Source organism: Lissotriton vulgaris, chromosome 5 (genome assembly GCF_964263255.1).
Source record: "Lissotriton vulgaris chromosome 5, aLisVul1.2, whole genome shotgun sequence".
Classification (NCBI taxonomy): Eukaryota; Metazoa; Chordata; class Amphibia; order Caudata; family Salamandridae; genus Lissotriton; species Lissotriton vulgaris.
In genome coordinates this window covers 1,094,647,607-1,094,673,753 of record NC_141693.1, presented here as the reverse complement: position 1 = coordinate 1,094,673,753, position 26,147 = coordinate 1,094,647,607, and the positions used below count along the sequence as shown (strand labels likewise).

At 42.4% G+C, this 26,147-nt stretch overlaps 1 protein-coding gene across 1 annotated transcript in view; it reads left to right on the top strand.

Annotated features, from left to right (window-relative positions):
- Positions 1–26,147, top strand: part of XPNPEP1 (X-prolyl aminopeptidase 1) — a 534,678-nt gene that overhangs the window by 438,571 nt on the left and 69,960 nt on the right. Inside the window, exon 17 of the mRNA XM_086922757.1 lies at positions 19,990–20,059. Within this exon, the coding sequence (XP_086778883.1) occupies positions 19,990–20,059 (70 nt within the window). The remainder of the gene's footprint in view (positions 1–19,989; positions 20,060–26,147) is intronic.

Below are 26,147 nucleotides of genomic sequence, written 5' to 3'. Positions count from 1 at the left end.
TTTTTTTATTTTTTTTTATTTAAGTAGCAACATGTAGGTACCAATGCAGAGTCAAAAAATTTATATACACCGTCTCCTTTGTAGATATCTTGCATGTTGTTTCAGAAGTTATTGTGGTATATGGAATTCATACCAAAGTGTGTCAGGAAAGCAGAAACAATATGGAGACAGGAGATGATAAAGAGATGTTAAATACACATTGGAGATAATATAGTTGGAGAGAGGAAATAACTATGAGCAAACTTACTATGTAACACAAAAAAGTTGCACAGTATATTTTAGGTCTCACTTTATATTATATCTTTTGGGGTACTTTTTCAGCATTTTCAAATAAAAAAGAATAATGTCTCAAACAATTTTAACTTATAAAATTTAAATTTATTCAGATTTTTCAAAATCTAAAAGAATTAGCAACATTAATTCATCTGGTATGTCTTCCTTTTCATTCCATGATTCACATTCATCAACACATTTAATTAATTCTTCGTCTACAGTGTCATCCAAAAAGTCTATTTCTTCTTTTTCTTCGTTAGGATTGTTTTCAATCTTAATTTGAAATGAAATTTTATTTTCATTCTGTTGTGCTTCCATTTTCTTGCTGTAAATTGCATAAAAAATAAATATATCAGTAGAGATAGGGCACTGTTTAGTTTAAGTTCAGACAGGTACTTGTGAGTTTATAACAGAGAAGTTATCTTTGGGCACTGTATGGTTTCAGGCAGGAAGTAGAACTATTAAAAAGTGCCTGTGAAGAAGCCTAAGTAAATTCATACTTATACCACAGAAGCCTAAATCAATCCATAATTATAATAGTCAAGCCTATCTCAATGTTTAACTCTTACAGAGGGACAGTATATAACTATCTGAAAACGTTTTCCCAAATTAATTTAAAGTGCATAACATAGTTCTCCTTTCAAATTAACAACTTACCTTCTTCAAAGTAGTTGAAGTTTTCTGTCAAATTCTTTTGCAAATGTACCTTAGGTAGTGTTAGTCAAAATGGCTGTGTTTCCCTCTCATTTTTTATATATATTCTTGTACTTAACCAATCAAATGTCAGCACATAAAAGTACAAAATGTAAGTAACATTTTAATTGGTTAAAAATTCAAACAGTTTCATGTGTTTTTGTCATGTAATTTACCTCAGGATATTTAGACAGGGCTACAGCCCAAATGGCTCAATGGAATACCACCAAATTTGGGTAAATGGTAGGGACTGCTATGTAGTAGGGCCTATTCTATATTTGATGAAAGTGTCTCCAGTGGTTTTTCTGTAAATTACTTTCCCACCTTTTTTTATCGAGCGCTTACCGGTGCGCGCCCCGGTACGCGTACCGGTAGCGTTACGGGAGTCCTCCATTTTGTGTTTCGGTAGAATTGAGACACAAGATGGAGGACAAAAAACGTTGGGAATGGGTAGAAGGGGGCACAGTAGACACTTCCTAACCCTCTAGGTTTTCTGAGGGGGGCTTAGGACGCTCATATAGGCCAAAAATAAAAAATAAAAAATTAAACAATCGCAGGGGGAGCGCCCGGTACGCGAACCGGGCAGTGCTCCGGGAAGCGCAACAAAGAGAAAAAAAGAAAGACAGGGTGTAAAAATTTTAGCAATTTTTATATAAATGGAAGGTAGTTCTGAAAATAACAGTTTTTTTATTCTTTTTCTTGTTTTTTATTTTTTTTATTAATTTTCAGAACAATTTTTTGATTTTTTTAGGATTTTTGGAAACTATTTTGTGTTTTTTTAGGGGAAATAACAAAAAAGCAGGGTTAGAACATGTCTCAACAGGAGCAAAAAAAAATAAAAAGGAATCAATGTTTTGTCTTCTTGTTGCATTTATGATTTTCTCCAGCTCGGATAATCAAAGTAATACTCTTTTCTCCAAAACTGATAGTTCCTCCACAATATATACAAACTATTTTGTAGCTTTCAAAAGGAGTTTGAAAATTGTAGACCATTTCTCGGCCTTCTGGTCCGGCGAATGAGCTTTGTCCACTGGAGGTGCTGGGGATGACATTTGGGGGGTTGGCAGCAAGATCCCTTACTTGTGCTTGGGAATGGCTCTGCAATGGTGTTTCTGTCAGGAACTGCTTTACTTGCTCTTCCTCCTCCTCCTCTTCATCCTCATTATCTTCCTCTACACCAAAGCCCAGTGTTGGAGGTGGTCCTTTTGGTGGTGGTGGTGGTGGTAGTGGTTGCTGAGAAGCACCAGCTGCAGCTAAAATAGAAGCCATTCTAAAAAACAGGTCTTGCTCTCTGGAAGTAGAAAGTAAAAATGAGGTAAAAAGGTGGGTGCTTTCATCATTTTGAAAAAAAAAAAGGTTCAGAACCAATAAAAAGTGTTATTTTCAGGTCACATGACCTGTTACACTTACGTTACGCACCCCGGAGCGCTTCCGGGGCGCTGCGCGTCGCGCTCCGGAGCGCTTCCGGGTGCGCTAACGCAGCGCGTCATAAGACGCATCATGCGGCAACGCGATATGTCGCGCTTACGCGATGCTTCACGATGTTGTTTTCTAATGCGGCAGTTGCGCTAATGGAACGTTTACCGGTTCGCGGACCGGGTCGCGGCACCAAATTGAGCTAACGGGAAGCTACCCGGTGCGCGACCGGTAGCGAAACAAAAAAAATAATTAAAAAATATATATATATACAAAAAAAATTATATTAAAAACATATAAAAATATTTTTCGATTAAAAGAATACATTTTACAGCTTTTGATATTTGCTATTAAAAAAACATTGAAATTCACTGAAAAAACCATAGGTTATAGACCATATATAGTTAGGAATTAGCATTTACAAAACCTTGAAAATTCACTGAAAAAACCATAGGTTATAGACCATATATAGTTAGGGATTAGCATTTACAAAACCTTATTTTACTCACACAAAACCATTGAAATTCGCATATATAGTTAGTTTCAATAACTATGTATCGCGCACCCGCAATCCACTGCTGATGATGTCACATATTACATCATTCATGACATGGTCAGTGACATCACTGATGACATCACTGATGACAACTCAAATGACATCACTGACAACATCACTGATGACATCATTCATGTGATAATACGATCAACCTCTTCAGACTCTAATAAACCTTAGATACACTCAGAGTAAACAGACACTCACAGATTGTCACTCATCCATGGAGTTACTCATACACCTAGTCAGTCATGCAAAGAATCAATCACACCTCCATTTCCTCAACTATACAGTTATACACACCTTACTAATTCAAACATATTCTAACATATATTTACTCTCTTATACAATCACTGATACAAGTTTTCAATGATCCTTGCAGCCACTCACACATTCACTAGCTCTTATACACAGTAATTTATATATGTCAACTCTCACATGTACTGTGTTTTACATATGTACTTACTTTGACATGTAGCACTGAGATATCCATTCACTCACCAATACACTCATGCACACAGTCAACCACCCATACAGCTGTTTCCACATGCAGTTTTGAACCCTAACATCTAGTGAATCAACTGTTCACACATCTATGCACAGTCACACACCTCCCAGACACCCACACACACACACACTCACTCGCCCATACAAATACTTGGGCAACCAATCAATAACCCATATAGTTACTCATATAGCTACTGATCTACACGTGCAGCAGTTTACAGAACAACAGATATAATGATGCACAAATTAAGACCGTTTACTCACTAACCCATGCACTCAGTGAGACACATTTAATCACTCACTCATACAGTCAGTCATGCACCTACTAAATCCTTCATCCAGACACTTCTACATCCACTCATTCTTCAATATGTAAGACATATTTTAACTTTACAGAAGCATACAGTCACTGGATGTTGTCATCAGTGAAGTCATTTGAGATGTCATCAGTGATGTCACTGACCATGTCATGAATGATGTAATATGTGACATCATCAGCAGTGGATTGCGGGTGTGCGATATATAGTTAGTGATATTATTGCTATACTGTACGAGTATATTGCAGTTCTTGGTCGAACCAATGGATGTGATTCTAAAAATGAAGGATCGTTTCTTGGAATTATGAACATTTATATATGTATGCGATATAATTTATGAAAGATATTTTAATGAAATACGGGTCTATGAAGAAAAACTTATTTACGTTAAATTTGACTTATGACAGAGATGTTTCAGAAATAACTACTATGCTTTCAAGTTGCTTGTACTGAACTTTAACTTCCTTTTTTTCTCAATCACCCCTCTTTCTTGGTGTATAGTACCAGTTCATGGGACATGCTACATGTGGTCAAGAAAGGAGCACCTGGGTTATAGGTACACTAGCCAGGAACGTTAAAGAATAGACATAAACATAGCCGAGAGGGTTGTGTGGAGACAGTAAGTTTTGAGATTCAGAGTTCGAGATAGCAGTCAATACGAATTATGATAGCTCTTTTATTTATATCTTTTAGAGGAATAGATCCTCTTATATATAATTGGTATGGTTTGAATTTACTTCTTAATATTCAAGTTCAAACGTAATAAATAATGTTGTGGCACCATTTAGGAATTTACTCTGACAACACGTATTAATGGGTGTATCAAAATAGACAAAGGACTGTTCCACCTTTCCACGATAGTTGGTCGTACTTGAGATATCAAAGTATATCTATATATCTATCGTCATATTACAGACTTTCAATAAATGCCTACTTATTGGAGTATACATCTAGTCAATATTAGGCATTTATCAACTAAAATTAATACATCGATAAAATGTCGGACCTCCTGCCACTTTCTTATAAATACACGCAACATAATTAGTTATGGTTATTGTTTCGTATTTTACACGGTGCATTGTACAATATAATCACTGCTACTTAGTAGTTTTTGACATTTAATCAGGCAATAGATATTCTAATATGGCGCCCGCAAACATGTCGTACGGGCACTTCTTTAAAATGGCGCACAAACAGGACGCTAACGCGAATGAACTGATTGAGAGAGTTCCGAAGATATGTGCAGGTGAGGACCGTTACCGAGGGGGAAAGGGACGCGCGTGAGCGGGACAGAGACTCAAACCCAGTTTCGGTATTTTTCAGGTACATGTACACGTGTATCCTGGATTCCAGATTTATCGTTACAAAGTGAAGTTTACGTATAAAGACAACTACAAGGTCTTAGATGTGGGATTAATGAGGTAAGGTCTCCTACCTCACGGAATATGTACGGATATGTCTTTTAGAATATACGGATATGAGAGATTGATGCAGACTTGTAATTATTAGTCACGGAGCTGCTCTTTAAGGTTAGGTGTGACAGTATTACCTTTTGTCTAACAATATATGGAGGTTATCAAATTATAGAATTTTGGATACATGACGTTAAATAAATAGCGTCATGGTTTGTTATTAGTTTATAGACAATTTAATTTGACATATTGACCAGGATTGACTAGGTTGGTGTACCTCTATTCCAGGCATGTTCCATACTTGTCTCAAAGTTTGAGTTGTATGAATAAGTCCAGGGAAGGACGGAATTACATTTAAGGTACTTCTTTTTTCTTTTTTGTAATTGGTTTTCACGGTGGATGGGACTATTCCACACCTTGTTTACTTCAGCACGGAATATTGGGACTATTTGCACTTTGTGTATATTAACACGTTTTTTAGAGACTGTGGTGTATATATCATCACATTGGTGACTTCACTAATGATTTATACTAGTAGTCAACTGAGCATTATTTTTATTTTTATTCCTACTACTCTGGTGAAGGATACTGAATAAATTGGTGTTAGATGAATTTACTTATACAATGTTTAATTTATTGGGTTGCAGCCGTGATGAAGTCATTAGATGCATGTATATAGCATCTGACGAAACACGTGTTGGCTGTGGCTGTTTATGGATTGAACTGAAGGCTGTTTATGGATTGATCTGAAGAAACTTGTAAAAGACTGTAAAAAGATTGATTTGAAGAAGCTTGTGAAACGAGAAACGAACATCAAAGTGTATTGGAGAATCACAATATTTGATTTGCTCACTTCAACGGATATATTATCAAGAACAAAAAGACATTACTTCTGCACTAGAGTGGAACTGTCCTTCTTACCTTTTTGCAGAAATTGCATTATTGTTTAATTTTGTAGAGCTCAGGGAGTAACTTGTGTGAGATTGTGACAAACTCTGGATTGCTATTCAGGGTTTTCTGGGGATTGCTGGTAACCGGTCCCCATCTCTCTTGGAGTTCACTTCAATTACAGTTCAATTTGGTATAATTTACCCCATGCAGTGCGCCTGACTTACGACCTGGTTACCAATTCCTCAATAGTAACTATATATGCGAATTTCAATGGTTTTGTGTGAGTAAATTAAGGTTTTGTAAATGCTAATCCCTAACTATATATGGTCTATAACCTATGGTTTTTTCAGTGAATTTTCAAGGTTTTGTAAATGCTAATTCCTAACTATATATGGTCTATAACCTATGGTTTTTTCAGTGAATATATATATATATATTCACTGAAAAAAATCATAGGTTTCAGGCCTTATATAGTTAGGAATTAGCTTTTTAAAAACCTTTGAAATTCACAAAAAAAACTATAAGTTTTAGGGGTGTTATAGTTAGCTGGATATTTCACTCATACAAAACCATTGAAATTGCTCCTATATAGTTGGTTGTACTAACTATATTTCGCGCACCCGCAATCCACTGCTGATGATGTCACATATTACATCATTCATGACCCGGTCAGTGACATCACTGATGACATCTCAAATGATCGTTATTTAAATATGCATTATATATATAGCAATTTGCATTGAAGTATGAGTGGATATATAAAAATAAATATTTGGATGGAGGACTTTAACAATGTATAGTGTTTCACTAAATATAGTGGATAGTGACTAAACTGTGTGAATATCTGTATCACTTTGTCAGTTGTTGCGGAAACTGGTTCTCCAGTTGGTTACTAGCTATGTGAAAGTCTATATTAGTTATTGATTAGTTAATTGAGTATTTGTATGGGAGAGTGAATGTGTGTGTGGTTCGGTGGAGGGTGTGTGACTGCCCAAAGATGTGTGAATAGTTGTTTCAGTAGATATATGAAGTTAAAACTACATGTTCTGACAGTTGTTTGGGTGAGTGAATAGCTTTATGGGTGTGGTGATGAGCAAACATATTTCTCAATTGGTACATGTCCAACAAACTAGAAAAATAAAAGGTAGTGTATGTGTCAGTTGTATATAAATAAGTATACATAAGACTCAATGATTGTGTGAGTGACTTTATGGATAACTGTATACTTGTTATAATGAAGTATGATCCATTTCATGCATAAGTGAGTAGGATAACTTCATATGTGAATAGGTTGTGTGCTGGTGTGTAATGTCGATATAGGTGTATAAGTATTTTTGATAGTGTTCTATTGTTCATTGACAGCATGTATGAGTGAATCTACAGGTAAGTGATTAGATGTGTGTGTATACATCTAGGAATCAATGAGTGGGTTTTTAAATACTTGTATTGCTGTGTCAATGGATTGAAATATGATACTCTGTATTTTACAGAGTGATGAAAGATTTTACTAGTGTATGAAAAGGTGTATGTGATTGTCACGTGGATGATGTCATCAGTGATGTCATTTGAGATGTCATCAGTGATGTCACTGACCATGTCATGATGTAATATGTGACATCATCAGCAGTGGATTGCGGGTGCGCGAAATATAGTTAGCACAACTAACTATATAGGAGCAATTTCAATGGTTTTGTATGAGTGAAATGTTCAGCTAACTATAACACCCCTAAAACTTAGTTTTTTGAGTGAATTTCAAAGGTTTTTTAAAAGCTATATAAGGCCTGAAACCTGTGGTTTTTTCAGTGAATTTGCAAGGTTTTTTAAATGCTAATTCCTAACTATATAAGGCCTGAAACCTATGTTTTTTTCAGTGAATTTGCAAGGTTTTTTAAATGCTAATTCCTAACTATATAAGGCCTGAAACCTATGGTTTTTTCAGTGAATTTGCAAGGTTTTTTAAATGCTAATTCCTAACTATATAAGGCCGCAAACCTATGGTTTTCTAATTGAATTTTCAAGGTTTTTTAAATGCTAATTCCTAACTATATAAGGCCTGAAACCTATGGTTTGTTCATTGAATTTCGACGGCTTTTTAAATGACAATTTTTTAAATGTATTTTTTTTTTATACTGATTTACTACATTTTGCATGCAGGTGTTCAGAGGGCACGCCCCCTTTTTACAACACTCTGCAGCGCAACCCCTGGCACGTTTGCAGAGAAGGAACTAATTCCCCTTCCATACTGGGGGTCCCTGGGGGGCAACTAGCCCACCAGGAGCCTCCAGTATACACCAAGGGCCTGCGTTGCTTTGCCCCGAGTGGGGATTGTGGACCCCCCACACTAATTTATCACTATGCCCCCGCGATTTGGTCCCCCCCAGGGGGTAATTTTTTTTAAAAAACAGACCAGGTTTAAAGAAAAAAAATGTGGTCCTTTTTTGTCCACCTGGGCAGGCCTAGGGTGTCGGGGTGTATTTACCCTGCCCCCTTTTTGTGTTCTTCACGTTTGTTTTTTTGCTTTCTTTTGCCTTTGTCTATCGAGCACAAGATGGATGCCAACACTTCCTGGTTAGGATTGTTGACAGCCAATGAGCATGCAGCTTTCTCGGGAAGGCATGCAGATTGGATGCCACTGTCTGTCAACACTCCAAACCAGGAAGTGTTGGCAGCCATCTTGTGCCTCGGTAGAACCAAGGCACAAGAAAGCAGTGAAACAAAGGTGCAAAACACGCAAAGGGAGCAGGGTAGAAGCACCCTGACCCCCTAGGCTTGCTCAGGGGGTCCCACAAGGATCCCCCAGGCCCCAAAAATGTTGTTTACATTTCTCAGATGAGGGGAACAGTCTTTCTCTTGAATTTTAGACTCTGCATCGGTACCTATTTGTAGGTACTTAAATCACCCACATAACACAACAGCTCTTTTTAGAGCTACCCTACCTCTAAGCACTCCAAATTCTTATTTTACATTATTTTCTTTCACTGTTTTTCCCTTTGATACACTCAGGGTACGCGTACCTGGAAGCGTACATGGGAACGCACCCAGCGCTTACCCCGCGAAAATTTCAAAAAGAAAAATTTGTTTTTTTGCCCTTCAGGGTCCTTCTAGGCCCCCCTCAGAAAACCTAGGGGGTGTCTACCCTGCCCCCTTTAAATAATTTCCCCCTTTTATTTTCACCTTTTGTGTCTCGATTCTACCGAGACACAAGATGGCGGACTCTCCGGACTGTTTGGAATGTTGACAGACACCCGTGAGCCAATCAGCTTTATGCTCGCGCACTTCCGTGGTGCGCTTACCGGTACGCGTACCCTAAGCGCGCATATAGATATATACATTTTTTTAAAGTTAATTTTCGTAAAAACCACTGGAGCAATTTTCACCACATATAGAAAAGTCACTTCTGCGTACCAGTCCCTACAATTTTGCAAAGTTTGGTGTAATTCCATTCAGCGGTTCAGGCTGTAGCCGTGTCTGAACGTCCTATGGAAATTAACATGGGGAAAACACGTTTTGGGACCTCCTTTTTTCTCGGCCCCCGCTTGACAAATCCCCCCGACACTTTCAGGGAAGGAGCAGAGCGGAGCTTGCCTAAATTATGGAAAATTACACGCAAATTCCTCAACCGGCGCCAAAGTTATTCCCAATAGAATGTTGCGGATTTCCTATGGAAACTAGGTCCTAACCATATATACCTACTGGCGACCGCCAGTAGGTAATATGTGTGTATGTATGTGTGTATATATATATATATATATATATATATATATATATATATATATATATATATATATATATATATATATATATATATATATATATATATATATATATATATATATATATATATATATATATATTACATTACATTACCTACTGGCTATCGCCAGTAGGTATATATAGTTAGGATTATTTGTCTATGGAACTTTTGAAAATTCTATGTCTAATAACTTTGGCGTTTGTGGACGGAATCGGCTGAAATTTTCAGGAAAATGGCACATTTTGTTTCTGAGCAGCCCTTTTGGGGGGGTTTACTCAAGGGGGGGGCGAGAAAAAAGGGGGGTCCCAAAACGCGTTTTTCCCATGTTAATTTCCATAGGGCGGTTGGACTCACTTTTAGCTCGAACGGCTGAATGGATTTGCACGAAACTTGGCAAAATTGTAGGGACTGTTAGCCCGATGTGCCTTTGCTAGGTCTCAATATATGTGCTCCAGTAGTTTTTGAGAAATTAACGTTCAAAACAAGATATATATCTGTAACAGCGCTCCGGGCTGCGCTCCGGTTCGCTTACTTTTCGCGAAACGGAACTTTGCGCGCAGAAAGCTGATTGGCTCCCCGGTGTCTGTCAACATTCTAAACAGTCCGGAGCGGCCGCCATCGTATCTCTCGGTAGGATCGAGAGAGAAGAAGAGGTGAAAAACGAAGGGGGAATTTAATGAAAGGGGGCAAGGTATACCCCTCTTGACCCCCTAGGAATGTTGTTGGGGTTATTAAAGGGTCCCGTGAGGAAAATAAAAAAAAAAGATTTTTCACGGTAGAAGCGCTTCACGGGCCGCGAACTGGGCCGCAAACTGGTAGCGAAACGGGAATTCGCCATTTTGTGCTTCGTTTTAATTAAATTACTAGGTATAAGGGGGTGCGGGAGACGTATCCTAATCCCCTATGTTTCATGAGGGTGGCTGAGGAGGCTCATATATGTTGATACATCTCTTCCAGCGGCTGTGCGTGAGCTTTTTATTTTTTTTGCTGCGTGACGTCTGTTAACGTTCGATTCGATGGAAATCAGGAAGTGTTGACCGCCAATTTGTCACTGCGATAAAATATTTTGTTATAAATGAATCCTTATTGATAAACATTGTCTGCGCCATCTTGCCTTTTTTCCAATGCCACAATTTTGTCGTGCACGGCAGCCATTTTAGATGCCAGGCTGGTCCCAGGCTATCACCTACCCCTGCGGATGTAGTTTATGGCCCCAGCTGTAGAGAATCCAGACATGCCAACCCTCCCGATTCAGGCGTGAGACTACTGATTTCAGTGCTAGTCTCCCGCCTCCCGATTTCTGCAAGCAAAAACCCGGGGGCATATTACCAACAACTAGCGATAATTTTTGTCTCTAACTTGTTTAGAGACAAAAATTATCGCCGCACATCGGCGATTTTTATCGCAGATAAACCTTGCTATTAGCAAGGTTTATCGCAAATGCGATAAAAAACGGCCGCAATGCATGAATATCGCTGAAAAGTCAGCGATATTCATGTATTATCGAGCAAATGCTCTTAGCCATGTTATCCACCTCCCATTGGATAACATGGCTAAGAACTGCTCAGGGCACTATCACTGACATGCAAAGCGGGGCCCACGATGGTCGCTATCTCCTTTTAGCTGTCACGAACTGGTGTTAGCGACAGCTTGGTAATAGGGAGATAATTTTATCTCCGCTTTCTTGGCTTTTAAAGCCAAAAAAGCGGAGATAAACCCCCTTGATAATATGCCCCATGATTCCTCGGGGGTTTCAGCTGACAGGGCTTGGTATTGTGTTACGTGGTAATTCTTCCAGGAAACGTCAGAGGGTCGATGCAGGGGTTCTAGAAGGGGTGATAAACCATTTAAGCCTCATAAACAAGCGCATGGTCTTTTAAAGATCTGTGAAGTACTCGGGGCGGCGGTGTGTGTGTGTCCTCTTTCAGGAGCGGGCGGGGGGGGGGAGGGAGGAATGCCAGCAACTTCCAGGCTAGGCAGTGTTCAACACTTGCATCACCCTTTCTCTGCCTGCTATTGCGCTCCATGCTTCGGAAAGGTAAGAAAAAGAACGTGCATTTGAGTTTGAAATGTCCGATCCTGTAGCAGTACACTTGCAAAGCCCACACATGACAATAACCCGATTCAAGGCCCCGTTCACCCGTTTTTAAAAAAATATATAACACTCCAACAAAGTAACATTATAAAACTTTATTAACTTTTAAATATAATGAACGGAACAAAAACTGTAAAAACATTTAAACATTTTTCACCAAAAAAAGCAACAATTGTCAGAAGCTGTCTTTTGTGCGAATAGTCCCAAGGCAGCACAACGTGCTGAGTTTTGGACGGCACCCAGGTGATGTCGCCTGGGTGCCGCACTGGTTTTGGTATCCTACAATGCTGCTCCGAAAATTGGCGTGGGGCGTCCCGGGTGGTGCGGGGGGAGGCCTCGTCAGTAGCGGTCTGTTGTGCGAATAGTCCCAAGGCAGCAGAACGCGCTGAGATGTTGATGGCACCCAGGTGATGTCCAGTAAACTGCCGCACTGGTTTTGGTATCCTACAATGCTGCTCCGAAAATTGGCGTGGGGGGGGGCGTGGGGGAGGCGGCGTGAACGGGCCTCCCCAGGTGGCGGCCATCCAGCTGAGTTGCGCCCGCTCTTGCGGCTACAGCGTCTCGCTCACCATGTTGTTGAGTTGCTCCCACTCTTGCAGTGCAGCGATAGGCGGCTGCCACGTGACTCTTAAAATGGCGGACGGCTCTTCGGTTTTGGGCCTGGTCCACTAAAATGGCCCTGGGACACCTTGGAACTCGGACGCTTGCCTGCTAGGGCTTGGGCTCCATTCTCGAAAAGCGTCCCCTCAGCCGTGAAGATTCTACAAAAGTCTTGGGGGCCCTCGACTCCCGCAGGCTTCCGGTGGGGAGCGGCTGCCATGATTGCTCGCGGAATGACCACGACGGAGCCACGAGATGGTGGTGCTCTCATGCTGACGCCAGCTTCAGTCTGAAACATCCAGAAACAAGGTGGGGCTTTCATCGTTTGGGAAAAAAAAATGTTCTAAACCAATGAAAAGTGTTATTTTTAGGTCACATGACCAAGCCTTCCATCTTTAGGAAACCAAAAGTAAAATGAACCAATGAAAAGTTTTATAAACAAGTCACATGACCTGTTATGCGGCATAGGGCTACAAAAAGCGTAGAAAATCCGTTGGCACGTGAGGCGGCGTCAGTAGCGGACCGATGTGCGAATAGGCCGAAGGCAGCACAACGCGCCGAGATCCGGATGGCACCGAGGTGGTGTCCAGTAAATTGCCGCACTGGTGTGCCCATCCTACAATGCTGCGCCGAAAGACGGCGTGTCCAGCTGAGTTCCGGTCACTCTTGCGGTACAGTGACTCGAACGCGCCGAGATCCGGATGGCACCGAGGTTGTGTCCAGCAAGTTGCCGCACTGGTGTGGCCATCCTACAATGCTGTGCCGAAAGTCGGCGTGGGGTGCCCCGTTGGCTTATGAGGTGATGTCAGTAGTGGACCGATGTGTGAATAGGTCGGAACCAGCACAAGGCGCCAAGATCCGAATGGCAAGTCCTGGATGTTGAGTGCCATAGTTGAGAGTTCTGAGCAGTGCTTGTAAGACTATCTGAAGCTTATTATAAGAATCAGACTAAGTTGAAGACTGTCTGAAGCTTATTTGCACCTTTTGCAGCTTCACTATTGCCCAAGGTGGTGTCCAGCAAATTGCTGCACTGGTGTGGCCATCCTACAATGCTGCGCCGAAAGACGGCGTGTTCAGCTGAGTTCCGGTCACTCTTGCGGTACAGTGACTCGAACGCGCCGAGATCCGGATGGCACCGAGGTGGTGTCCAGCAAGTTGCTGCACTGGTATGGCCATCCTACAATGCTGCGCCGAAAGACGGCGTGACCAGCTGAGTTCCGGTCACTCTTGCGGTACAGTGACTCGAACGCGCCGAGATCCGGATGGCACCGAGGTGGTGTCCAGCAAGTTGCCGCACTGGTGTGGCCATCCTACAATGCTGCGCCGAAAGTCAGTGTGGGGTGCCCCGTTGGCTTATGAGGTGATGTCAGTAGTGGACCGATGTGTGAATAGGTCGGAACCAGCACAAGGCGCCCTGCACTGTTGAGCTTTTTTCAATGCCTGTTTTTTGTCTGAAGCTTATTATAAGAATCAGACTAAGTTGAAGACTGTCTGAAGCTTATTTGCACCTTTTGCAGCTTCACTATTGCCCAAGGTGGTGTCCAGCAAATTGCTGCACTGGTGTGGCCATCCTACAATGCTGCGCCGAAAGACGGCGTGTTCAGCTGAGTTCCGGTCACTCTTGCGGTACAGTGACTCGAACGCGCCGAGATCCGGATGGCACCGAGGTGGTGTCCAGCAAGTTGCTGCACTGGTATTGCCATCCTACAATGCTGCGCCGAAAGACGGCGTGACCAGCTGAGTTCCGGTCACTCTTGCGGTACAGTGACTCGAACGCGCCGAGATCCGGATGGCACCGAGGTGGTGTCCAGCAAGTTGCCGCACTGGTGTGGCCATCCTACAATGCTGCGCCGAAAGTCAGTGTGGGGTGCCCCGTTGGCTTATGAGGTGATGTCAGTAGTGGACCGATGTGTGAATAGGTCGGAACCAGCACAAGGCGCCCTGCACTGTTGAGCTTTTTTCAATGCCTGTTTTTTGTTGTTTCCCCTCCATCAAAAACAAAAAAAATATATAAAACTGTGCAAAAATACAAAAAAATGTTTAGAAAAGCAGTGCTTGTAAGACTGTCTGAAGCTCTTTTGCACCTGCTGCAGCTTCACTATTGCCCTGGTGTGGCCAAAGATCGCCCATGACATAGGCGGCCGGCTCCCGAGGTCCGGCGGAACTTTTTTCCTTTTCCTTTCTGCTTGTCCCACAATCCGTTTCACCTGAAGACACGACCAGGTTCCTGAATGTGTGCAGGGGGACGCTATTGATTGAATGAAAATGGCGGCTTGACACAAAGCTGACTCAAGCGTTGCTGTTGATGCTATACAGACAAAAATTGGTTTTCAGTTTGTACATTCTTCAGGATTTTTTTTTCCATCCAAGGCTGATTGAGAGTTTGTAGAAAAATGGCTTCAGATTTTCCACATATTACTCTTCAACATTCTTCCTAAATGTAACAATGTGAGACTCACTAGGAGAACGGCTGTTTAATTTTCCTTTCAAAATGCTGCCAACAATATTTTCTGAATGGAAGACACCATCTTGTAGCATAAAGGGCCGAAAGGGGTTCTGGTCTGGCCGATTGTTGGTGGAGACATTTTGACTATATCTTGGACCTGCCCGGCCTCGCCCAAAATGGCACCGGTATAAATGGGACTCGTAACTCCTTGCCCGCAAATGTATATCTAGAAAATTTTATTGTAAGTTCCTCTACAGTGTAAATGTCTCCTCATCATATACGATTTCAGTTTGCTCCGTGGCCGGCCCATGTGGTTATAGGCCCGTATTTGTATACTGACATTTTCACAATAAAGGTTATTAAAACAAAACATGGTAGTAGTATTTACATTGGTAAAGTTTTTAATTTTAGTCACTGTTTTCGAATCAGTAAAAGGCAAGTGAAATAAAGCAGTCCAATTACATGACGGATAAAAGGTATAATATGTAGGAACGCAGTAAAGATAAATGGTCAAGGGCAGTTGTGTTTTCCACTCCTGCAACATAAAGTGATCGATAAGAATCTGATAATCAGGCGTATCGGCGACTAAGACAGCAGGCCGAGTGTCTTTTACTCAACGGCCCCGTCATGGGACGAAGAAACGCCCTTTTTCTCGAAAAAGGAATATATTTTACTTGCAGGACAGTTGTAAATTTTCCGGGAAAGTACATTAGCCTGGAATATTATAACATATATGTTTAAAAAAAAATAATGTTCGAAAACAATAAAAAGCGTAATTTTTAGGTCATATGACCAAGCTTTTCATCATTAAAATAACAAAAGTAAAATGAACCAATGAAAAGTTTTATTAACAAGTCACATGACCTGTTATGCTTACGTTACGCGCTGCGCGCCGCGCCCCGGATCACTTCCGGGTGCGCTAACGCGGCGTGTCATATAACGCATTACGTGACAACGTAGGTCAAGAATATAGTCAAAATGTCTCCACCAACCAGCGTTCGGAACACAACCCCTTTCAGCAGTCCAAAAAGTTCTGTTAAATGACAACAGAGGGGACAGGCAACAAGAACCATCAGTCAAAGAGGGGAGGGCAAGTTCTTCTCTTCCGGGTCATGTTGGGGCGCTACCGGAACTGATCGAATTGGTAGTCTACAGTGTTTCTGGATGTTTCAGACTAAAGCTGGCGTCAGCATGAGAGCACTACCATCTCGTAGCTCCGTCGTGGCCATTCCACGAGCAGACATGGCAGCCGCTCCCCACCAGAAGCCTGCGGGAGTCGGGGGCCCCCAAGACTTTTGTAGAATCTTCAAGGCTGTGGGGACGCTTTCGAGAATGGGACCCAAGCCCTATCAGGGAAGCGTCCGAGTTCCAAGGTGTCCCAGGGCCATTTTAGTGGACCAGGCCTAAAACCGAAGAGCCTGCCGCCATTTTGAGAGTCCTGTGGCAGCCGCCTATCGTTGCATCGCAAGAGCGGGATCAACTCAACTACATGGTGAGCGAGACGCTGTAGTCGCAAGAGCGGGCGGTAAACAGCTGAATGGCGGAAGAGGCACAGTGTAGCGAAAGCGAGCGGAATGGCAACTAAAACGGTAAAGGGGCGCCCCACTACAGCGTGTCTTCAGGTCAAACGGATTGTGGGACAAAGTCCAGAATAGAAGAGTCATCAAAAGGCAAAAAGTTCCGCCGGACCCCGGGAGCCGGCCGCCTATGTCAGGGGCGATCTCAGGCTACACCAGTGCTATAAGACTTGGGGAGGGGGTCGGAGCCAAGCGTCTTCTCCGAGTCCGTGCCATCACACCGCCCCTCGGGGGCCTCCGTCAAGCGGTTTAGGGAGGTACCATATAACATTGTTTTCAAATGCAGTCAGGTCCACAAACGACCCTCACTTACTTTGAGAATAGTGAAGCTGCAGTAGGTGGAAATAAGCTTCAGACAGTCTTACAAGCACTGCTTTTGTAAACATTTTTTGATTTTTTTGTATTTTTGCACAGTTTTATATTTTTTTTAGTTTTTGATGGAGGGGAAACAACAAAGCACAGGCATTGAAAAAGGCTCAAACTCAGAACTCTGAACTATGGCACCCAACATCCAGGACTTTCCATCCGGATCTTGGCGCCTTGTGCTACTTCCGACCTATTCACACATCGGTCCACTACTGACATCATCTTATAAACCAACGTTATGTAAATAGTTATTTAATAAAATGTTTTACCCTGTTTCTTTGCTGGTGTGTTGTCTATATTTTTAATATTTGCATAGGGTTTGTCGTTATTTTGGGCGGGATGGGTGACGGAGCCGAGCTGTCTTGCAGCCCTCATGGTGTGGAGCTCAGTTCATCTCACTAGTTTCGTATTTCTCATGAGGGGTTGTGGTTAATGTTTCTATTTTAGCGAGGTCAAAAAGAGATCCCATTAGTGGCCTACTGATTTTGCTCGATTCCATTTGTTTTTTTAAACGATTTTTCACTATCTGCAAAGACTAAACAGAGTATTGCGACTCTGTGCTTGTTTGTAAATAGAGAATGAACCAAAGAGAACCAATTCTAAAACAGTAAATGCTTGGATAACAATCAATCAAATGGAGAGAGAAGCAGGCACTACGGATTACAACGGGGCAAAGGCCTGCGTTAACTACCCTTCACTATCTACAAAGAGAGAGTACTCCTAAGAGAAAAGAGAGGGGAAGGGGGGTGCAGCGTTCAAAGCACATCAGCGTGCATAAATACGAAAATGTTTTTATCTATCACGTACTTGACATTTTAAAGCTTTTCATATTTGCTATTAAAAAACCATTGAAATTCACTGAAAAAACCATAGGTTATAGTCGATATATAGTTAGGAATTTGCATTTACAAAACCTTGAAAATTCAATGAAAAAACCATTGGTTTTAGGCCATATATAGTTAGGGATTTGCATTTACAAAACCTTATTTTACTCGCATAAAACCATTGAAATTCCATATATAGTTAGATGCGCTAACTATATATCGCGCACCCGCAATCCACTGCTGATGATGTCACATATTACATCATTCATGACATGGTCAGTGACATCACTGATGACATCACTGATATATATTAGAGGACACTGTGACGTGAACAAGGGCTTACGGGCTTGAAACGCGTTGTGTTTGGGTCACTTGCAATAAAATCATCTTGCCCACTTGAAATACCTCGGAGGTCTGTGTCTCTTTCCTCGCCTGTCTGCTGTGGCGGAAATCATGTTTGCGTGTGTGTCTCCATTATAGTATTATAGTACTACGTAATATTTTATACTATCGCACATCGCAGACCGCAATTTGCACCTCTAACCAGAAGTGACACAAGGCGTCTTCGAGCAGTATGAAGAGCCCTGGTTAGAAATATTTGTGCTATCGCATCGTGTCAGAGTTTACCTGATCAGCTCCCTCTTCAAATCGCCTGTGATGATGCAGTCTTTGAAGGGTCTACAAAAAACGTTTCCCCCAAAGCCATTTCTGATGCCTCAGTGGGATCTTAACATGGTCCTGACCTTTTTAATATGTATTCCATTTGAACCTTGTGCAGCTGTCCTCCTACTGATCGAAACTCTTTCTTATCGCTATCACTTTGCAGAGCCGCATGGTTTAACTGCAATTACTTTCTGTACAATCTTTATATACGATCTTCTTTTTAGATAAATTGGTTCAGAGAACTCAGGCATCCTTCCTGCCCAGGGTGTTGTAGCCTTTACATGTTAATATGTTACTCTGCCTGAGTCCTTTGCCCTTCTGCACCACTCCAAAAAGGAGCACTAGTTATCTTATATTGATTCCAAGTGAGTGCTGAGCTTTTACATTGATCATACAAAGAACTATTGGATGGACAATCAGCTCTTTCCAGGAACTCACCGAGGCAATAAAATGGCTAAGCTGCACACTAGAGGACACTGTCAAGGTGACTAGTCCTCTCCATTAAGATCTACCACGCATGGCCGGGAAGGATCCTCCAGAGGGCTAGTGGGCTCATTCCACTAGAGCCAAGACAGCTACGGAGGAGTAGGCACGGATCAGTCCGTTTTGGACATCTGCCGGCTGTTACTTGGGTTTTAGTACACACATTAACAAAACACTGCTGCCTTGAAAGCTAGGTATGGTGGGAGGCTCACTTTGCCTGTTCACTCCTGCAGGACAGCTTCCCTATATAAGTCCACTTCTCAAATCCTTCACCTTTGGGAGGTATTGCTTTCCCATCTGTTCTAAGCTGAGGACTTTGCAGTTAGAAGTATCCATAAAAGAAACACGTTATTTACCTTTAGTAAAGCTCTTTCTGGTAGATACATTAACTGCTGATTCCTCACTTCTGATCTCGCAGTTTTGTGAAGTAGAAGCAATACCCTCTTAATAATGGGGAGAGGATTAATGGGGAGAGGATGTGGTCTTGTGGCTAGAGCGGCCGACCTCGATGCTGGGAAACCAGGTTCGAGTCTCGACTGGAACGCTGAACATCCTGTGATTCTGGGCAAATCACATAATCTCCCCATGCCTAACGAAAATGAATGTGTCCTTGTGTAACGCAACTGGTGCTCATGTAAAGTGCTCTGATAACCGAAACCTTCGGGTCAAGTTTGTGCTTTATAAAACTCTGTAAAATAAAATTAAAAAAAAATAAGGTGCCAAGTTAGATTTGGCGCATTTGTCACCTGCAAATAGTTTGTAATGCTCTGTGTCTTAGAGCACGGTAGGAGAAAGATTAAGAAACCAATGTCAGCACGGATGACTTTTATATGTTGCTCTGCTTCGTCCATGGAGCCATAGAGCCACAGTGTACCAGCTACTGGGAGCATTGCTGGACATTTTTCTCCATCCAATGTGGGTCCTGGGGATAATTCTAAAGTGAAGAATCTGCAGCTAGAGAAGACTACTATCCAACAAAATGAGCTTTAATGAAGTTAAGTAACTAGTTCTTGTTGTTCTAATGTTCTTTATGGTCTTCTACTGAAGCAATGAAATGTCTTGTACACAGCATTTTCTCCTCTCCTTGTATGATTACTTTTTCCACTTTTACCCTTTTAGGAGTGCTTCACTTATGTCCTTAAAGGACACATCGCTGTGAGTGCAGCTGTATTCCCAAATGGCACCAAAGGTATGTGTTGCTCGCTTGTTTCCTTTTCTCTTTATCTTCCTAACACATAATTATTCACATAACCTATATCACATCATCATGAGTTTACCTCTAGCTTCTGTGTACCAAAAATGGCCTTGTATTTTGTCCCTTTATGTTACTTCCTATCCAAGCTTATACTGATAGGCAGGTATTGTGTCTCCCTTTTAAAGACACCAAAGAAGCAAAAAGTAAAATGTGCAAAGACTGTTTACAATGGATCGTAACAAGATGTGTCTTTGTTACCCGTACTTTGAATCATTCCAGCTTTGATAATAAGTATTTTCACGCTGTTAGTAGATTTTGATCTTTTGAATAATGAAATACAAATGGTTCCATGTCCATCAGTTCCTTTATTGGTTGAAACTTACCAGACAGCACAGCTGTCTGGTTGCAAGGACGTATTGGGGCATGCTGAAAGCTTACCTAGGCATGCATCCTGCCCATTGCTTTCCATTAGCCGTGTGTTTTGCAACTTCCTTTTGCTGTTTTTGTTTTAGGTATTCCAGGTCCTGTAGTTGTACCTTACCTTGAATGTCCCTTCTTTACCACCTCTCTGACTTTCTCCATGAATTCTTACATGAGTGCTCGCTTTCTGGGAACACTTTTTTATGAGGCACTCTGTTGTACCCTGTGACACAAGTAGATGCTGGTAGCCAAGTAGAGTTCATAAGTACCTTTATTCACTAGCTGGTCCAAGTACATCCAGATGGTATACAAGTACATCAGATAAGTAGTCCAGGTAAACAGGTGAAGTAGATGTAGGTTAGCATGTAGTCAACCCTTAGTTCCATGTAACAGCAAACCCCACCAGGAGCAGCCTGCCTGCCTTCTGCTCAGCCCATCTATAACTGTCATTTCTCACTCACACAAATATCCAACATTCCATTCATCACATAATTCCCAACATTCTACAGTACACATGCACACTGGCTGATCAGGAGGAATATACACTACAAGATATAAGTAAACCATGCAGGGCATAACACATCCGCCTCCTTTTAAAATTAAAAAACGAAAATTGCAAATACAGGTAAAGATAAAGAGAAAACCCATACACAAGAAAAATTACAAATGCAATAAACAGTTCAAAACCCAGGGATGTGCAATTATGTAAACATCACAAGAGGGTCAGCCATTTGATACTGAAAGAATGGATAGCTTACATACAATAAATTGAGTAAAATAACCCATCCTCTCCCAATACAATAAAGTGAAAAAACTTTGTTGCGAATGGCAAAGGGCAAACAACACACCCCGCCACTCCTATCCTCTACTGCAAGGGAAAAAAATGAATAGACAAGATTCCTCACGTAAGGAAACTTATATACGCTGTAAAGATGGAGCTAAAAACCAATCTTTCACCCCTCATATGAGATACAAACACTAGGGATTGTGACCCATATAGTCCACCCACCTGTAAGGGTCAAAGACTTCAACCATGTATATGGGACCATAAGCCATGAAAACACACCCTGTGTAGAGGAACTGTACCCTTGTACCAAAACCAAGCCAGGGTAAGGTTTGCATGTAATGTTAATTGGAGAAATCCCCATAAACATACCCAGCGCAAGGGTTACCAATCGAAGAACTGTTAATGTGAATCATACCCATGAACCAAAACCAAACCGGTGTAAGGGTTAAATGTAATGTTAATTGGTTGAGACCCAATAAACATGCCCCGTGTCAGGGTTACCAAATAGAACAAATCGAACAACTGTAAATGGCAACCATACCCATGAATTCACCCCTGAGTAGGGGCTGCGTGTAACGCTTAATGAGAAAGCAACTCCTATTAACCCACCCCTGTGTAGGGGCCGCGCATAACTCTGTATGAGAGAGGGACTCGTTCCAAAACCCATGCCTATCCCTATTGTAAGGCAGAATGTAGTGCAGCTACCCACTAAAATAAACTAGATAAGGACGTCCTTTGGGCAAGAAAATCTTAACTGTGGAAGCTGGCAGATGTGAACTGTATACTTAAATCCCTCAAGCATGGTTACAAAACAAACACTTTGTACTAACAATGAAAAACCATTACTGTAGGAAAAAGTAAAATCAATAACTACGCCGGTGAGCGACTACTCACCCGAGCTGTGTGTACACTCCCAACTTGTGTACACCACAATACAAAAACAAGTCTTGTCTGAGAAAGACACTGGAAGACAGTCAAATAACGTGCACCTGTGAGCAAATGAAATTTAACTCAAAGCAGATCCAAGTGTTGGAAATGTACCTTATAAGTGCTGCAGAGCGTCCGGTCAAGAATGACTCCACAAAGATTCAGAATATCGCTCCTCAACTCTTGCAGCAGACCGTTGTACTTTGAGTATGCCAGGCACACAATACTCACTACACTATAAGAGACAGACTCAGAAAGGTCACAGCCAAAACAAAATCTTCAGCAATGGCTGCATGTGAATGGACGAAAAACGCGGCATAGAGTCTAGGCAGGAACTGCTGTTGCCACCATATTCTGCACAAGCGTTCCGACGAAGATTAAAGCAAAGGAAGAAAAGTACCTGGAAAAATCTTCTGCCTGCAGGCACACAAACAAGAAGCAAAGAAGCATCGGGCTCATTCCTTAACGCGACGTTCTTGTCATCCTTCAGCTTCAAGATACTTTGAGTACAATGCACATGTGAAAAACGTGGTTGGCAAATTGACGCTCAGAGAACCAACAATTCACATGATAGATTGCCAACCCCAAGATGGTGCCATGCTGTCTCACGCTATGCCGGGTGGCTCACGGCACGCTCTATGTGCAAAGCGTCCATTAGCAGGCAGCGAAGACTCCGGAGGACATCACACAAGGCTCCACGCGACACCAAGGACCAGGTAAGGTGTGCATTTGAATATGAAAGTGGCGGTTGCAGAGATCAGGTCTCAACGTAGACCAAAAATCAAAACCAAGAAAGAAGAAAAAGTAATTAACTCTCACCGGACTATCACCAGGTGCTAAAAAAAAAAAAAAACTTCATCTGTGTGGCATCAAACATGCTCCGCCACCCGGTACCACTCTGTCAGCTAAAGACAGTGAGAGCACAACTTTCAGCAAGATTTAAGTCTCTGTGCAATGACCACAGCTCACCCTCGTGTGAAGTGTCAGCGTTGAGATCGTCCACAGCTGACAGTAGAGAGCTCTGCTCTAATTTAGATCTATGTAGCACATGAAATAGTTATGTAGGGACCTCCAAAGTTGCGCCCACATCAGGCAGCAGACAGAGTTTGCGCAATACAGATCTTGATAGTGCTTCATCCAAACTCGGTTTGTACATGTTGAAAGCCATTGCCAAGGAACAATCTTTCCTTGATTGCGCAGATCTTGTGGCAAAAGCACAGTACAGCATGCTTTCGTTGGGGCTGTCCGATGTACAGGACACTGGTGGGGTTGCAGAGAATTCTGTACCAGTTTCATTTGTACCATTTTCTTTTGTACCATCTTGAGTTACGATGATTTCTCGTGTGTTGCCTCTTGTATGCTTGATGTAGCGTAGTTTTGTAGTTCTCTGCGCTAATTAGACTTGTGGCTCCTTCTCACCTTCAGGACTGGTTAAAGATGTCATCTTCTGCTTCCTTGACCCAACTTTGGAGATCAGTAGGCAAGTGGGAAAGTCTCCAACTCTTGCTCATTGCTAAAATATGTTGTACGCTGTGACACAGGTAGATGCTGGTAGCCAAGTAGAGTTCATAAGTACCTTTATTCACTAGCCGGTCTAAGTACATCCAGGTGATATACAAGTACATCAGGTAGGTAGTCCAGGTAAACGGGTGAATTAGATGTAGGTTAGCCTGTAGTCAACCCTTAGTTCCATATAACCACAAACCCCACCAGGAGCAGTCTGCCTGCTGCTCAGCCCATCTCTAACTGTCATTTCTCACTCACACAAACACCCAACATTCCATGCATCACAGAATTCCCAACATTCTACAGTACACATCCACACTGGCTGATCAGCAAGAAGATAGATAAACTACAAAATATAATTTAACTATGCAGGGCATAACCCACTCCTTGAGAGTGTTTGTCTTTTCAGCTGTTTACATTATATGCAGTTTTGCATACTGTATTTATTTGAAAAGATTACATTTATCTCTGGCACTACGAGTTCATCAATTACGCATGTCTGTGACCATGTTGGAGTTCAGCAGGCGAATGAGCAATAAAAAGTCCTTTATATTTAGTTTTCGTTTTTCACTTGGCACATTTTGTACTTTATAGACAAAGGTCAAATGTCAGGCTATGTCTTATGATAAATTGCTGTTTTTCTTTTAAAAGGGGGGTTGGTATTAACTTTTCTTTCACTGACTGCAAAGTGAGAGGATTTTGTGAAATGAACTATGCTACAGAGTTGCTGGGCACAGGGAGCGTGAAAGGAAGGGCTGCAGGAAAGCTAGATATTTATCCAGAAAACATGATTTTGTGATTAGATGTAAATCTGTTCAGTCGTTTTAGAGAAATTAAGCTTCAAAATGTATAGACCTCTATTGCTGTGGGACTCTCACGCGAGTCCTACAGGAAAAAAAGTCAAAATGTGCGCTTTGACTGGCGGAACCGAGCGATGTGATTGACGGCTGCAAACATAAACACCTGTATGCTAATACAGGACTCGTGGACAGAGTTGGGATACCCTGCCTCCCTAGCCGAAATCTAAAACAAATCATTTTAAAATGGCGTCTCGGTCCCGCAGGATTCAGTGCAGCCCCAGTGTGGTCTCTCTTGAGTCCAGTGGGACTGGGAGACCCTAAATATAAATCAACTAATAAGTAAAGCACAGCTTTCAAGCTTTGCTAAGCTCATTACAGAGAGTTAATGAAGCCCACTTATATGGGCAAGCCCCTGCTATGCACAGTCTGCGCTCAGTGCACAGACTGGGCATAGAGCCCACACCCTCCAGAGAACTAAGCTCCATTAATTGGGCAAGCCGCTACTATGCAAAGCCTGTGCCACTTCGGGCAAAGGGGACTCCATCACCTGGGACCTTTGTTTATTCATTAAGGGACGAGGGCTTGCAGACACCCTCCCTGAGCCACTTCGGGCTCTGGGGACCCCATCCCGCAGGGCATGTCTAAATAATTAAAGGTGAGGGGCTGCACGTCCCCTCTCCCTGAAGACCCCATCCCCCATGGCCATTATTTCTTGATAATGGGAGGGGACATGCGGCCCCATTTTCCTCAACGTATTTGGGCCCGGAGACCCTCTATTCAGGGACCTTACGTGGGTGACCCTGTGCCTACCCGGGGCGCACACTGTTGGGGGCTGAAGGGGGGGCCACCGGCTCCCCGCATACATCCATCCTGTGGTATTTTTCACTGCCTTCGCCGAGTAGGAGCAGTCTGAGTTTCTCTGCCGGCAAGAACACGGACATTGAAACTTATGTCTGCTCCCACTTGGAAGAAGCATTTTTAAAGCCCCCATTGAGTGGGAGCAGACATGCCTTCCCTGCCCATGCTTCTGCTTTCGGGCAAACTACTGTGTCCTGGAAGTGGGCTTCCCGAGGAAAGAGTTAATGATTCCAGCCCCAGGGTATGGGGTTCCTGGGGCTTCTTCAGGCTCGGAAAGGGGGGCCGTGCTCCCCCTACCTTTTAATTCAAACTTGACCCCGGGTGACGGGGTCCCCGGAGCCTAATGAGGTTTCGGTGCGGGACTGCACACCCCCTCCCCTGTATTTTAAATGATCCCCAGGGAATTGGGTTGCACGCTCCTCTTCCCATTAATTGAAGTTTGACCCCTGGAGAATGGGGTCCTGGGCCTCTTATAGACTCGGGGAGGAGGGCCATGGACCCCTTTCCCTAATTGAGGAAAAGAGATATTTTTTCTTTGATGCACAGTAGTCTGTGTCTTTTCTTTTTAATTTTGCCACTTATCCACCGCAATTTTGTGGCAATATCAGGAATGAAAAACATTTTTGATCCCTACTCTGCCCCTTATATCTATTTTTCAAGTTTTTTTCTAGGACTTTGAACTGAGTCTCGAGTCCTACGATGGCTGTCGCCACATCCTTGTTGATATAGTGGTAGCCAATCAGATCTACTCTCAAAATCTATTTGCCCCAGGGATCCTCCACGG